A 14,529-nucleotide genomic window follows, 5' to 3' on the forward strand; every position below is an offset into this window, starting at 1 on the left:
CGAAAAATATGTCCTAAACTTCTTGAATGATAAATGCATGTAATAGCACAAAAATGTTTTTTTTTTTTTTTGACCTGTTGTAGCAAAATGCAATATTATAGATAATTGGCCCACCTGTGTTCGCACACCCCTGGTTGTTTGTTATTTGTCTTCTTTTCTGTTTGTTTTTTATTGTATAGCAGTGAAAGCATGTCACTCTTGTTTTGTTTTGCTACCGCTGTTGCCAAAAAGGGCGGCGTGGCCTCGTCAGGCACTTCAAAGTGCCTTTAGCCATGTCCCCCGAGACATTCTGTAAGTTCTGTCTCAAATAAACTTATACAAAAAAAAAAAAAAAAAAAAATCTATTCATCGCGGAAAGCTCAAACTTCGTGAGAATGTGACGGTGGAGGTTGGGTATAGAACGCAGAAGTTTGAGAACGTGACGTCACTTGGATGCAAATATAATCAAGAAAAACAAAATTTTACTCATTTTGTTCTTAGCCCGAGCCTCAGTCTCGGGCTAAGAACAAAATGGTTAACATCCACCAGCTCGCCTGCGCACTCACTACTTTATAAAAATTTTACTATGAGCCGACGTCCACCTAAGCCTAATATGGTCAAAACAAGAAATGAAACTGTGGGTGCCTGTAATATCTATGTTAGTGAAAAAAAAATACTTGTTTGCAAGAAAGAAAACAATGTCAGCTCTTTCTTGCTGAGCATTTATTTTTTTCTCACTGAAATAGATGCTACATGCTCCCACCGTGTCATTTCTTGTTCTATCGATATTAGGCTTAGGTGGACGTAGGATCTTAGAGAAATTTTGTTTTTCTAATTTATGTTTTGATCGAGGTAACTTCATGTTCTCAAATGTTCGCGTTCTATCCCCCGCTAGCGTCAGATTCTCACGAAGTTTGAGCTTTCTGCAATGCATAGCTTATTTACCCGGACCGGAGAACACGGTTATCGTTTCTCGGAAACCCTGTGTACATCATACAAAAGATAGCCTGTGTACAGACTCGAATGCGACTCAACGCGAGATCCGTGCTTCGACTGCCGCATGACAATGAGTTCAAGGCGAAACTTGATGCGCCGTGTTCGAACCATGGATATTGCGGTGACTCGTATTTTCAGACTGAATTTCGTATGATATGCGAGCAGTGTAACCCCGGGTTTACGGTTTCAAACTGCACTTCACCCTGAAATACTAACTCGTCTAGTACACAAAAATACGGAGGACCATGCACGAGCAACCGGACTCTTCTATTACAGCGAGTACATTCTCTTTCTGAGGCCCTCGGGATACACAATGGTTCACGAATCCCCCATGATACGTAATAAGATCCTCTAAGTTCCAACATCTGCAAGCGGTTCCGTGTGCTGGCAGCTGGACTGGGAAGTCCATCACACGAAAAGGTGCAGGCGCCCGAGCAACCAGAAAACTTCCGCTCTAATGATAGAAACCGAGGGAGAGGAGGAGACGAGAGCACGCGGGGACGTCAGAGCGCAGAGCACTGGTTGGGATGATTATAGTGGCAGACGCAAAGCTGCTTTTGTCCCTATACGCACTGTCCGAACAGTCAGTATAGAGAAAAAGGCAGCTTGCTTTGGGTTTATACTCATTAATATTTCCAATCAAAGCTCGGCGTACTGACGTCCCTTCGCGCACTCCATTTCCTCCTCTCCCTCACTTTCCATCCGTATATGGTCACTGACGGAGTGAGAACGGCAGGGCCCGTCTTTCGAATGCCTGGCCTTCCGCAGTGCTTTGAATGCGCGGGTACGCTCGGAGTGCACGAGACGCGGAAGCGCTGTCGAAGGTTGGAGGCTCGTGCCGGGGTTGGGACAATCGAAGTTCCTCCGTATTTTAACCTTGTAAATAGAGACTTTTAGCAAACGGTTACTGTAATCCGCGTACCCCACTATACCGGATCCTTTGAAGCCTGCTTGTAGGCGCGCGACCGGGTGATACCGTGACCGCGGGGCGCGCGCTCAAAAGCGTGCTTCAAAGGCTCCGGTGGTGCGGTACGCAGGACACGGTAACGGTTTGCTAAAAGTCTCCAACGACTATAACGGCACACATGATTATAGGGACGTTCTCGTCCGTAGAATCATCTCGTACGTGCAAGAAGTTTGACGTCAAGTGCTACCGCAATGCACCCACCTCAGCGCCGAAGGGCAGGTGTCCGCCCACGTGCTTGGCGACTTGCTGGTTGTTGAGGTAGACCACGGCCGTGTAGTGGACGCTCCCGAACCTCAGGAACACGCGGCCCTCGCCATTCAACCAGCCGCTCGGCGCGAAGAACTCTGTCTGGTACCAGGCCCAGCCCACGTAGTCCCTCAGGGTCGCGTTCTGGGTGATGTCGTTGAAACTCGCAGGAACGGGCATCGGAATCACCCGTCCGGACTGCAAATTTCCCAAAAGCGATGCGAGATTTTTTTTTTTTTTTTTTTTTCTCGCAATCGTCGGTTGTGCTAAGTGGAACTGTGGCATTACGACGTTCGAAGTGATGTCAGTTTATTTGTCGGCATCTTGCCTTTCCGAGCAAACATTTTCAACAGCGTAGAGAGTGCCATTTACAGCGCGAATTGAAGAGAATTGCATGTACGCAAGGGTACGGTTAGGAATCTTGCTTTCGGCTCCGAATAAGTGCCACCAAAAAGAGAATAACGTACGGTTTTGCTTATTCGCTCATGTGTCAGCATGCGCGTAACTAGGGCTTTGCTGCCGTTTGCGCAACCAGCGTTTGTTTATGTTTATTTTGTCTCCCGTAAGGGACACATCGTAAAAAAAGAGTCATTGATTAATTCTAAGCTAATCCGAAAAAAACATTTTGGCGCGCGACTATTGACCAGACCCACAGAGTGCTATTATCTGGATACTTGCTTTCGTTTATTCACTGTTTCTTATAAAAGAGAAAGAGTTCTCTATCAATCACAAGGCAATTGAAGGTCTGAATGTCTGCACTTTTGATATTCATAACATAAAAAACGACAACAATCAGCAAAAAAAAAAAAAAAAAAAAAGGTGATGAAAAGAATTATTTTTGAGGTTGTTGAAATGTTCAGCGGAAGCTGGCCTCAGTCTAGCGAGTTCCGAGTACCGCATGGGCTTTAGGATTCTCAGAGTCACCACGCAATGTAAATGTCTTCGATGGCTTTGAACTTTGCGAATAGTGGTTTGGTATAGGTTGGTTGGTTGGTTGGTTGGTTGTATTGTTTGCCAGACGTGACATTTGCCTCACTCACGGTGGGCACGTTTCACGGGCCTGGGTTATTGTAGGTTGATGAGGGTGAATGCGGGGAGAGGGAAGGGAAAATATGGTGATGAAGGGGTCGGGGGTGACGAGGGAAGCGTTAGCAAAATAATGACTAAACACGTTTCGCGGGCGAAAAAAAAATGATTAGGGCCGTTAAGACGAACTGTGACTTTGGTCACAGTTCGTCTTAACGGCAAGCACAAAATAAATAATCAGAGTACTTATAGACGATTGCAAGCTGGGCGACTGGCCGCCGCCATGTCTCTGCTCGAGCAGGCACGCCCGTGCGATTACGAGCTTGTCAAAGCTACGTTCACCCGCGCGTTGCACGCGCTTGCACGCATGGGGCACCACTTGTGGCGCCATGCTTGCAATTGTCTATATCGACCTAACTATACTTCGTTTCACCCCACGTGCGAGCCAAGGCAAAGTTGGAAGCGCGAGCACGAAAGCTCCGCGCGCTCAGGCTCTGCTCGAGCACGCGAGCTGGGGAGAAGCGCTAAAAGCGCTGGTCCCGCGCTCTCAGCCCCGGCCCCGCCCGCAGATAAGGCGAAACGAAGTATAGGCTACCGTTCTAAAGTTTCTTACACGTCACAGTCACAGTCTTGAGAGTAGTTCGCACGCGCCCAAAAAACAAAACACAAATTTTCTCAGCCGTATGCACGTGGAAGTTGGTCCCTTCGGAAATAATGTAGCTTCGAGCGTGAAAGGAATGTCCAGCCCTCTCAGGCAGTTCAAGAATTCAATTCGTTCGGATGCGTAGTGTTCGCACTTAACAAAATATGTGTTCAATTGTCTCTTGTTGGTCACAGTGTTGGCAATTAGGGCTGACCGCTTTTCCAACCCGGTACAAGTTAACGTTTGTATAAGCGGAATCTGATCTAAGACGGTGAAGAAGGGAAGCAAACTTGCGTGTTAAGCCCCGCGTACATGCCGGGGGAGGCGGGTCATGCGCTGCAATTCTTGAAACCGGATGTCTCTGCTGTATCCAGGTTTGGATTGCTATTTTTGAGTCAGTCTGGGTCGGAAGCTGTAAAGTAGCAGTAGGTAGGAGCAGAGCGTTGGAAGCCAGTTGATCTGCCTTTTCATTGCCAAGAATGCCAACATGTGAAGGTATCCATTGCACTCGAATGTTACAGCCTCGGAAAACAAGTAGACGTCCCAAGTTAAATATCTCACGAGTCATGTTGGCATTAACGCCTCTGCCACTTCGAATGCTTCGCACTGCACACTGGGAGTCCGTTGCGAGCAGCCAGTTTTCTGGTGGCCTTTTCGAGATATAAAGAAGAGCTGCGTGAATTCCACAAAGCTCGGCCGTAGTCGATGAAACAGCGTGATCAAGCCGTCCTGACCAAGAATGGTGTTCTGATGGGACATGGTATGCCGCAGACGCGGAATCGTTAATGAGATTAACAGAGCCATCAGTGAATATGATCTTAAATGAAGCGTGGCGGGACGCCAGGACGTCTTCCGTCAAGGCGCGGCTGACCAGCGAGGAATGCTGTGATTTTCCATGAAAGCCAGGGATGTCATCATATACGGTGAATAGATGCTCACTCCACGGTGAATCAGCTGGAGAACGCTGAACAGCTGGTGTAGATCCGAGCGCCTCTATCAAAGTGTTGCAGCGTCTTCCATAATGAGAACAATGCCGCCGTTGGATATCCTCGTAAAGAGAACCACCGCTGCTCGACTGGGCGAGTCGAACCAGATGGCGAAGAGCCCGTTCCTTAGCGTGCAAAGATACTGGCATTTCCTGGGCCTCAATCCACGTTGCCTCTATTCGAGAGTAAGAGGGGAGTCCTAGGGCCATCCTTAGTCCAGCGCGATGACGTCGTTCCAGCTGATCCCACAGAGAGCGAGTAGGGGGCAAGTACGGCGCGACATAAGGAATCCGAGACAGGTTCAGCGCTAGATGCACGTTAGTTAGGGCTCGAGGAGTTGGTCCCCAATCAAGGCCACGAAGCCTACGAATAAGAGAGGTTGTCATCGTGCTCTGCCGTACAAGAGTAGTTACGTGGCGACGAAAGCAGAGCCGCGAGTCGAGATCAACGCCCAGATAACGGTAGTTTCGCACACGTGGCAATCGGATCCTAGATAAAGTTAAACGTGGAAACCCGTGGCGAAGAGGACGGCGGGAACATGCGAGCACAGCCGTCTTTTCTGCCGAGATGGAGAGGCCGAGGTCTTCCAGCATGTTTGCAACTCGCTTAAGGCAGGTTTGCATAAAAGGGCGAAGTATACGGCGATCGGAATGGGAAGCCCACAAACAAATGTCGTCAGCATAAATTATCATACCACTAGGATGAGGTGATGAGTCCATGCACAGTGGTAGCGTTGCCATTACGACGTTGAAGAGTGTCGGGCTTAGACAGCTACCTTGAGGTAGTCCCCGCAGCAGTGGGCGATCAGCACCTTGAAACGTTCCCAGGCGGACACTGATAGTCCTGCCGTTCAGGAAGTCTTCGAAATATCTTAACATCCTTCCCGTTACGCCAAGATGTCTCAAGCACGCAAGAACAACATCATGGGGAACAAAGTCAAATGCGCGTTCCACGTCTAAAAATACTGCCAAGCCTGTATGTCCCTGGGAACGGGCGTCTTCCAATGCTGACGTGAGAGTCGCAATGCAGTCAGCGGTGCAAAGTTCGTTTCTGAATTCTGCGAGCTCAGGGGGAAGAGCTTCAGTATCGTCGAGGAACCACTGAAGGCGTGTAAGGACCAGGCGCTCTAAAAGCTTGCCAACGCATGATGTCAAAGATATCGGGCGATAGGATGACAACTCCGAGGAGGGCTTGCCGCGCTTTAAAAGGGGTGTAACTAATGCGTGTTTCCATTCTTGAGGGATCACACCCGACGACCAAACTGAATTTAGACGTTCGAGTAAGGAGCTGCGTGACTGATAGCTGAGATTTTGTAATGCTTGATATGTTATGTGATCAGGCCCGGGAGCGCTGTGACGCTTGCATCTTCGAAGAGCAGCTTCCAGTTCTGACATGGTAAGGGGGTGGTCTAGATTCTGCGGACTTCGCGATGGGCCAGTCAGCGATAGGGGCCGCGATGACCTTACAGAGCGTGGAGCAACGACAAAGCGTATCGCAAATTCGTCGGCAAGTTGACATAATGCCAAGCCAGTTTTTAAACTAAGAGCAACGAACACGTCTCGAGGTGTCGGAGATCCACTCATACCTCTGAGCACTTTATAGATCTTCGGCTTCGGTGTACATGGGGTCAGCGACGAGCAGAACTGGCGAAATTGTCTGCGACGAAGTATTTGGGTGTGCCGGCGTAAGGCTGAAGTTATACGGCGACACTCCACCCAATCGGCGATCTTGCCAGAGCGGAGCGCACGGCGCTGGGCACGACGGCGAGCTGCCCGAAGACGAAGAAATTTCAAGTCCGGGCTAGGTTGCGATACTCTGAGTGTGATTTTTATTGTAGATTGGACGAGGCAGCTTGGAATGGCTTTTAGGATATCCTCTGACGGATCGAGAGACAGAAGACTTTTCCGAAACAGGTCCCAATTGGTTACATGGTACAGACGACGCGGCAAGCGGCCTACCCTGGGTATACTCATCAAGACTGGGAGATGATATCGCTTCCGCGCGTGTCCATGTCCAGCGACCAATATACGTCAAGATCGGGCGAGGCGAAACTAAGGTCGAGGACGCTAGGCTTCCCGCGATGGCCGAAAAATGTTGGAGAGCCATCATTAAAGAGCACCAAGTCTGTAGATTCAATGGCGTCTGCAAGAGATGTGCCCCGCGGCGTCGTGCGTTCACTACCCCACAAAGGGTGATGCGCGTTAAAGACTCCACATAGAAGCAGAGAACCGGGGAACTGTCGACGTAAAATTCGAATGCTCTTCGCATCGAAGCGACCCGCAGGAGATATATAAACGGATACAATAGTCATCCTAAAAGAACCAAATATGACAGTGCAAGCCGCGAACTCTGCTGTTTCGGTACACAGATGTGACACATCTTCTGCAGCTTGTTGAATGGTGGAGTGAACAAAAACCGAAGCTCGCGACAGGCTGTTTGGGTCAGATACGGCACTTCCATAATGAACATATGGCTGAATTCGAGATGCAGGTGGGAGCCGGCCTTCCGAGATTGCAAGTATAGGCACTGGCGTAGAGGCAAGATAATATTGCAACTCAGGTAGTTTAGAGGCGATGCTGCGGGCGTTCCATTGTAAAATTAAGGGACAGACTGCCATATAGATAATGCTAAGCATGATAAGGACCTTCATCGCAGGAAGCTTTCGATTAAAGGTTCTATCAGTCCAATGAAATGCAGTAACTTGCCTGCCCATGAGTACTTTATGAATGGTAAAAATTCTCGTACTGCAATGAATATCTGGCGAACGATGCTAGAGAACGAAGAGGAGCCGGAGAAAATTTGAGGCGGACATGAATCTGCGATTTTCGGTGCGGTGTCTGGGAGTTTCTGTGCAGGCTTTGGTGTAGGCCGCATTTGCAATTGAGGAGCCGACGTTCTAGAGCTGCTGCACAGTACGTCTTTGAAGCTTCGTTTCTCGTTTTCGTTGACGGTGGACACGGGGACCGACGTGGTACCTGGATCGATGTTTACTGCACTTGATGTCTCGGGGAGAGGTGAAGAGGTCGATTTATCAGCGCAATTTTGTTGCACCTGGCGTCGTCGCGAATGTCTTCGCCTTTGTGGATGTTCCGGGGAAGAGCCGACGACTTCTGGTGCAGCTTGTGCTTCCGGCACAGCCTGTGCATCAGTAGGCTTGTCAAATGCTGCTCGTGCTTGCGCAAACGGCACGTTGTTCTCGCAGCGATAGCGGCACACGGTGCGCTCGGCCTGCCAGAACGGGCATATGTGAGACGTTGCTTCATGCGACTTGTTGCAGTTTACGCAGTGGAGGTCAGAGGCGTCACACTGCGCAGTTGCGTGGGGCTGCGCACAGCGGAGGCAAGCCAACTTCCTCTTGCAGCCAGCCGCAACGTGACCGAAGAGCCCGCATCGGTGGCATTGCAGAGGGTTGTTAACGTACAGGTCGACTTCATGCCGGACCAAGCCAACGTAGATGTGTTGGGGAAGTGTGGCAGATGCAAACTCAATGCGAACTGTGCTTGATTTTCCAAGCCGACGAACACAACGGATGCTTACACTTGACCGTAGCGCTGCGACGATCTCGGTGTCTGAGAGAGCGATGTCAACGTTGCGCACGATGCCTACACTGGAAACTTTTCCACGGGGCTCAAAGGCTCGAACTTTCATGCCGCAAAGCGTGGTCAAGCCTAGAAGCACCCGCGTTGTCTGGCCATTCCGGGTGTCAACCGCGAGAAGATTTTTTCGCCTGTTGAATCGAGCCTCAATGACGCATGAGGGCACCAGCGTCTCCAGGGTATAAGAGACGCGGACCGAATCAATGAAGTCGATGCTCACGTCTAAATCCAGTGGCGTGAACAGAACCACCAGACCAACTGTCGGCTCTGGGAGGGTGACGATGGTCGCGTCGCTGGAGCCAGAGTTGTGACTGCTGCAGCGTCTCTTCTTTCTGCATGTCACTTCCTGGAAGGGACCTTCAGTGTCTTCAATCAGCGAGTCGGACAGGCTTGCGGCGTCATCCTGCGCGGTCGGGTCGGGTGTTTCATCCATGGCAGTTGCAGGGGCGGTCGTGGTGTCCATACCTCGCCGGTTTAAAAACCGGATCGAAGGGTCAGAAGGCCCTGGAGGGGACTATAGGGACCTCCCGATGACGTTGTGAAGCTACTTGCTGATATAGAGTCGACGTAAGCAAAATATTCAATCAAAATAGAGGAGACTAGAACACACGTCCGATGCGTAGCTTTGTCTTCTTGGTATAGGACATATAGGTGAACTTGTTACTACTATGTTATAGACCAATTCATAGAGTTTACAAACAAGTCCACCTTTGCCTCACACCGGGAGTGGGCACTGTGCGAGCCCAAACACCAGATTCACTCGAAGTACGCGTTTGCGGATGCGCAGTGCCGACAGTGGCGCCACCGCTGGGCCGTGACGCCAGAGTTCGCAAAAATCGTCTTCTGCGCGCTGCCATCTTTGTCTGCTGGGCTGCGGACCGCCTTATGAGCATGTGCGATTGCTCTGTTGTGCGACATATCAGACGCTGCGCATGCGTCCACAGATCAGTGACTCAGCATTTTTCGCCCCGGGGATAAGCGATGTAAAGGTCTCTACACTGAGATTTCTAGTGCGTCTGTTTTCTCGCAAAGCACGAAGGAAATCCAATCGCTGCAGTCTACAGACGAAGCTCGGCAAAATGGCGACCCTAAAATTTTTTCAGTCCTAAAAAAAAAAAAGTGTGTTTTGACATATAGAGCATGACGTTTCAGCTTGCTTACGTTATGCTGAGTACAACATCGCAGACTCTGTATCTAGGCCCAAATTTATTTACAGCTCCTTCATTTGTCGAGGCCCCCTTTACATCGCAGCGATTGGCTTTTTTACTTCGTGCTTGAGAGAAAGTAGGCGCACAGGATGTTTTATAATGTAAGACAGATTTTTTTTTTTTTTTTTTTTTCTCTCCCGCAGTTTAGGGGCTTGTTGCTTAAATTTGAACAAGGAGCTAGGGTTTACTGTCTTACTGCTTACCATACCAACACTCCTGGAAGCCTTAGACCATCCGGCTTGAGGCTTCCAGAAGGTTGCTTCTTGATGATGCAACAGGAATTTATGGAGTCCTTTTCTCGGATATTATTTTCATTAGAAATGTGTTTCCAAAGTAAGGAGTTGCGTTTCCTATACACGCTTTAATAACGGACATTAAAAATCGACTATATTTACTGAAATTAAAAATAACTTGCTTAAACAAGCTACAATATTTATTCGAAAATAGGTCGACATCATTATGAACAATGCCTGCGCGTGTATTCTTCTTCTGCAACGTTCAAGAAGAGCCAATCATTGCTATTCACAGAAGAGGCCCGATGAATGACGAGGCACCAATAACGTCGGACCGCAGAAAATAGAATATATATATGTATATATATATATATATATATATATATATATATATATATATATATATATATATATATATATATATATATATATATATATATATATATATATATATATATTACTCTAAACTCTATCTCTGTTTTGACCTTCGTCGACTTCTTTTTTTGCAAGTCTTTATTATTGGTCTTCGTGGACTTTTCAGGAAATTGGGGAAACACTTTACAAACTACAACGACGAATAGGACTTGTCGGGCGATGCAAGTCGAAAAACGACAGTATTCTGCAAAACAAAAAGATTTTGGGTTTTATGCTGATTTTCTATCTTTCAATTTTCATATTTCGTGTATAAAAATAATAAGCTCCTGTTATGATTGCGAAATCAGCCAAATACGCTTAAAAATATGGTGTCTTTTTCTTGCAATATGTTTTTCACTTTCAATATTTGCGCGTTTTTTGGTCGGCTTTTTACACGTGTGTTCATGTGTAACCCTCAATATCAACGATAATGTTGAGGACTGCCAAAATACAATGAAATGCAACCCACAATTCACTAAAACTCTACTCTATAATTAATCGCTCAAAAAAGTGTAGCATAGTTAAACTTGGGGAGGACATTAGGGTAACCCTTCTTGAATATTCCGCTCCCTGAACGACGTATTTGTAGTTTGCGCAGGTATTCTAGCTATCATGGTGGCGAGAAACGTCTTTTATAAGTGTGAAGAAATGGCGCATGTTAAAGTATTTGACAAAAAAAAAAAAATAAAACCAGCTGAAATTTTTAAAAGATTGGAAGCAGAGTAGGGTTAGAAAACTATGTCACGACTAAGAATGTACGGTTGGTGCCAACATTTTTCCGAAGGACGACAGCCGGTAACAAATGAACTGCCCGGGACTGCATGGGAGCCGCTATACATTTATTTCTACGCCAAAAGAATCGGGAAGCTGCCAGAACAATGGCAGCGGTGCCCAGTTGTCCACTAGGAACACTTTAAAAAACGTGATATAGTTTAGTGCTCTTCGGGTTTTTCATTCCTTCTGTAGCAAGAATTACCCCAGTCAACCTTGAACGACCCTTGTAGCGTCATTTCCTTGATCAAAGCGGAATAGGACATTTAATTTGTCTTCAACAAAATCCACATCTTCAAATTTTTGTTTTTGCGAATTGCTAGGCATTATATTTGCTGCGCTTATATTGATGCCTTTGTAGCGAATCGAATCAATATATGACGAGTGTGAGTGAACAGAAGGGAAAGAATTACAAAGGGACTGGGCTCGTGAGATTGGTTCTCTCTCAACGCGATGCGCTACTGTCGGCACGGCGTATCAGTCCGCAGTGGAGGACAGTTCGTGCGCTCACCGCTCTCAGTAGGTTATCGTTTTCTCTTACAACAGTGCCGGTGCCGCCTTTGACAGGCTCTAGACACATCAAAACTAACATCTAATATAACTATGTATGATAATTGTTAGAACGCACTAGATATTACAGTATTTGTGATACATTTGTTTTGTAGACAACGTGCAGTCTGGTAATACAAATCTATTCAAATTTATGTTTTTTTAAATTTATGTTCAGTCCATATCTGTCTTTACATTTGTGCGGACGACGGAAGCGTAAAGGCCCGTTCACACTTTTGCGATCGAGTAAGGCCGAGAGGGACCAGACCGGTCTTTAAACCTCTTGCGATCTTTTAGGACCAGCTCCGCGGCAGCGCATCCGGTCCTAGGAAGTCGCAAAAGACTTAAAAACCGGTCTGGTCTCTCTCGGTCTTACTCGGTCGCAAGAGCGTGAACGGAACAACTCGGTCGCAAGAGTGTGAACGGAATAACTTAAGGGGTTAAGCCTCCTGCGACAACTTTCGACCTGCCACGCATCAGCTCATCCGGTCATAAGCGGTAGCAAGAGACTTGTCCCAGTCGGTCGTAGCCGGTTGCAAGCGTGTAAACGTGTCTTAAACAGGAATACAACAAATGTTAGCTTAACGAGGCCAATCCCCGTTTTCTCGGCAGAGGCGGACAGACGATAAAAAGATACGATCGTACAACGAAAGAACAAAACAAAGAATACATAAAACGCACAAATATGCGAAAAGACGCATTGTTACAATCTATACACGTATCGATATGTTCCACAAACATAATTTGATGGAATGTGGCGTCAGCGTTTCAACAGTGATGTTGCTTCTCGTTCAATTATTTAGTAATGATGGAAATCTTTGTGTCAGCATCTAGGTACCGTGATTTGTTCTGCTGTGTGGGTATTTCCCAAGACATTTGTATCGCGAACGATATAAAAATTTGAATTTTGTGTGAAATCAACTATCTGATCCATTAATGAATATTAATTTTTATTTTCGTCGCTTGTCTTAGGTGTAATTATAGGTAAACATGGCTGGAATAAGGTTGAGTATATTAAGAAAGGGTTCTGTCTGGTAGTCATATACTGCATTGTTGATTCACCGAACTGACTTCTTTTTCTTTTGAAAGATCGCGGAACGTTTGAATTTGCCCACCATGAGATGCCACCATGCTTACAAAGTCGTGACGTAGTCTTCACCGTTACTTCATATATCATGCACAAATCTGCCAGTTCCCTTTTGCACGGCGGAGCAACTTCGACCGTTCTTTTGCACGCACTCGCTGACTTGGCTCTCTCAGCGTCTGGGCTGCCGCTCGAAACTCGGGAGGGAAACGCGGAAGCCATCATCTTCCGCGTTTTTCTCCCGAGTTTCGAGTCAATGGAGCCTGCGGCATCGCGCAAGTCCTCAAAATGTTTTGCCTGTTCTTGCAGCTTAGGGTAAGGAGCAGACTACGAGGCAAAGGATGGAGAGCATGGATGAGCCTGGAATGCATGCTCGTTCACACACTTCCGTTTGAGTTTGACCAAATCCGTTGTGTACACTTGTCAAGCCGCGGTAACACTGATGACACATTGTACAAAAGGCACTCTAAAGACTCTTTCTAAGGCGTGTTTCTTCCTTGCACGACGGCCCTGTCATGTTGGTCATACAAAAAAAAAAAACTGTCTGCAGACATGTTTTATACACATGAAGCAAACATGTTTCGAAAATTCGTAAGGTGTGTCTGTGGATAATTCTCTCGTCATGTCCGAAGCGAACACCGCGTCTCTTTTGTGATATATGAGCAATGCGGCTTAAGGCATAGCCTCGTATATACCCATAAAGCCTAGCAGATCGCCACGAGAAGCGGTTGCCGAAATTGAAAAGGTGGAGAGGCAGACAACGGATGAGAGGAGAGACACGTGACTGGCGCCCCGCAGCGGCGAGACGCCGAAACACACTTCTCGCGAGCGAACAAGTGTGTTTCGGGTCCTTGCCGCTGCCAAAAGCTGTGCGTTGACGTCCAGCTTCCCCGAGAAGTGCTCTGTGCTACTAGATCCTCGCGCTCCAAATTTGCGACCGGGCAGTCTAATGGCCCCGTCGTTGAACTGCCAGGTTTTTGTGAGTATAGAGGAGGCTATGCTACGGCTTAGAAGCCTACGACGAGAGGACAGACTGGCACACTGGCACCTTCCTATTATGTAGCGTGGATCACTTGATTTTCTGTTTCTCTGAAGATAGTTTGGTGGGTTTAGCGGAACCTGTAGCCAGTATACGCACCTTCTCGAGCGGACGAGCGAACCATTTCTCCCGAAATCCGGCATCCTGGTCTTCCTGGGTGCAGACGCGGAACTTCCAGACACCGTCCAGGAGTTTCACCTCACGACTCTCAGACTCGCGAGGGTAGAGCAGGGACCCACCGCAACCCAGGACGGTGGCCCCGATGACGCACAGCGCTGGCAGGACACCGTGCTGTCGCTGCATCGCGGTTCCTCGCGCGTTGTTGCTGTGGAGGCGTCTGCGAGGGAGCCACAAGAAATTCTACGCGAACTCTCGTATCCGCTGATAGCGCTCTTTCGATAAATAGCCACGGGGACTCTGCTATCTCAGCAGCTGCCTCTTGGCCTGGTCTAGTTTCGGATCGGGTTCTTCTGCAATCTCTTCGATCGCCTCTGCACTTGCCTATCGCTCCGCGTCTTCACACTTTACCATCGAGATTGCACGCTTCCATGCCGGCCACGCAAGGGTGCCTGTCGGGAACAGTTGGAAAGACAGGTGGCGGCGGAACAACCGCCGTTAGAAAAGCGATATTTTGAGTTATGACGGTAAATGGCAGTGGTATGAGTTATCTCAAGGACAAAGGGTCGGATGTCGAGTGAACGTCAAACATCCAGAAATTCGCTATGACAGGGTAAGAAGGCTCCGTAGCTAAAACAACGCAACGCAATGGCGCGAAAAAAGAAAAAAAAAAAG

The 14,529-nt window shown here is 47.8% G+C and overlaps 1 protein-coding gene across 1 annotated transcript in view; it reads right to left on the reverse strand.

The window, feature by feature from the left end:
• The window catches only part of LOC8029827 (beta-glucuronidase), a 47,164-nt gene extending 33,089 nt beyond the window's left edge, over nt 1–14,075 (reverse strand). The window contains exons 1-2 of the mRNA XM_042293891.1: nt 13,837–14,075; nt 2,144–2,386 (exon numbers count right to left, since the gene is read on the reverse strand). Of these exons, the coding sequence (XP_042149825.1) occupies nt 2,144–2,386; nt 13,837–14,040 (447 nt within the window). The 5' untranslated portion in view covers nt 14,041–14,075. The remainder of the gene's footprint in view (nt 1–2,143; nt 2,387–13,836) is intronic.
• Nucleotides 14,076–14,529: the final 454 nt, after the last annotated feature.

The sequence above is a fragment of the Ixodes scapularis genome, unplaced genomic scaffold, assembly GCF_016920785.2.
Source record: "Ixodes scapularis isolate PalLabHiFi unplaced genomic scaffold, ASM1692078v2 PGA_scaffold5__190_contigs__length_132052651, whole genome shotgun sequence".
Lineage (NCBI taxonomy): Eukaryota > Metazoa > Arthropoda > Arachnida > Ixodida > Ixodidae > Ixodes > Ixodes scapularis.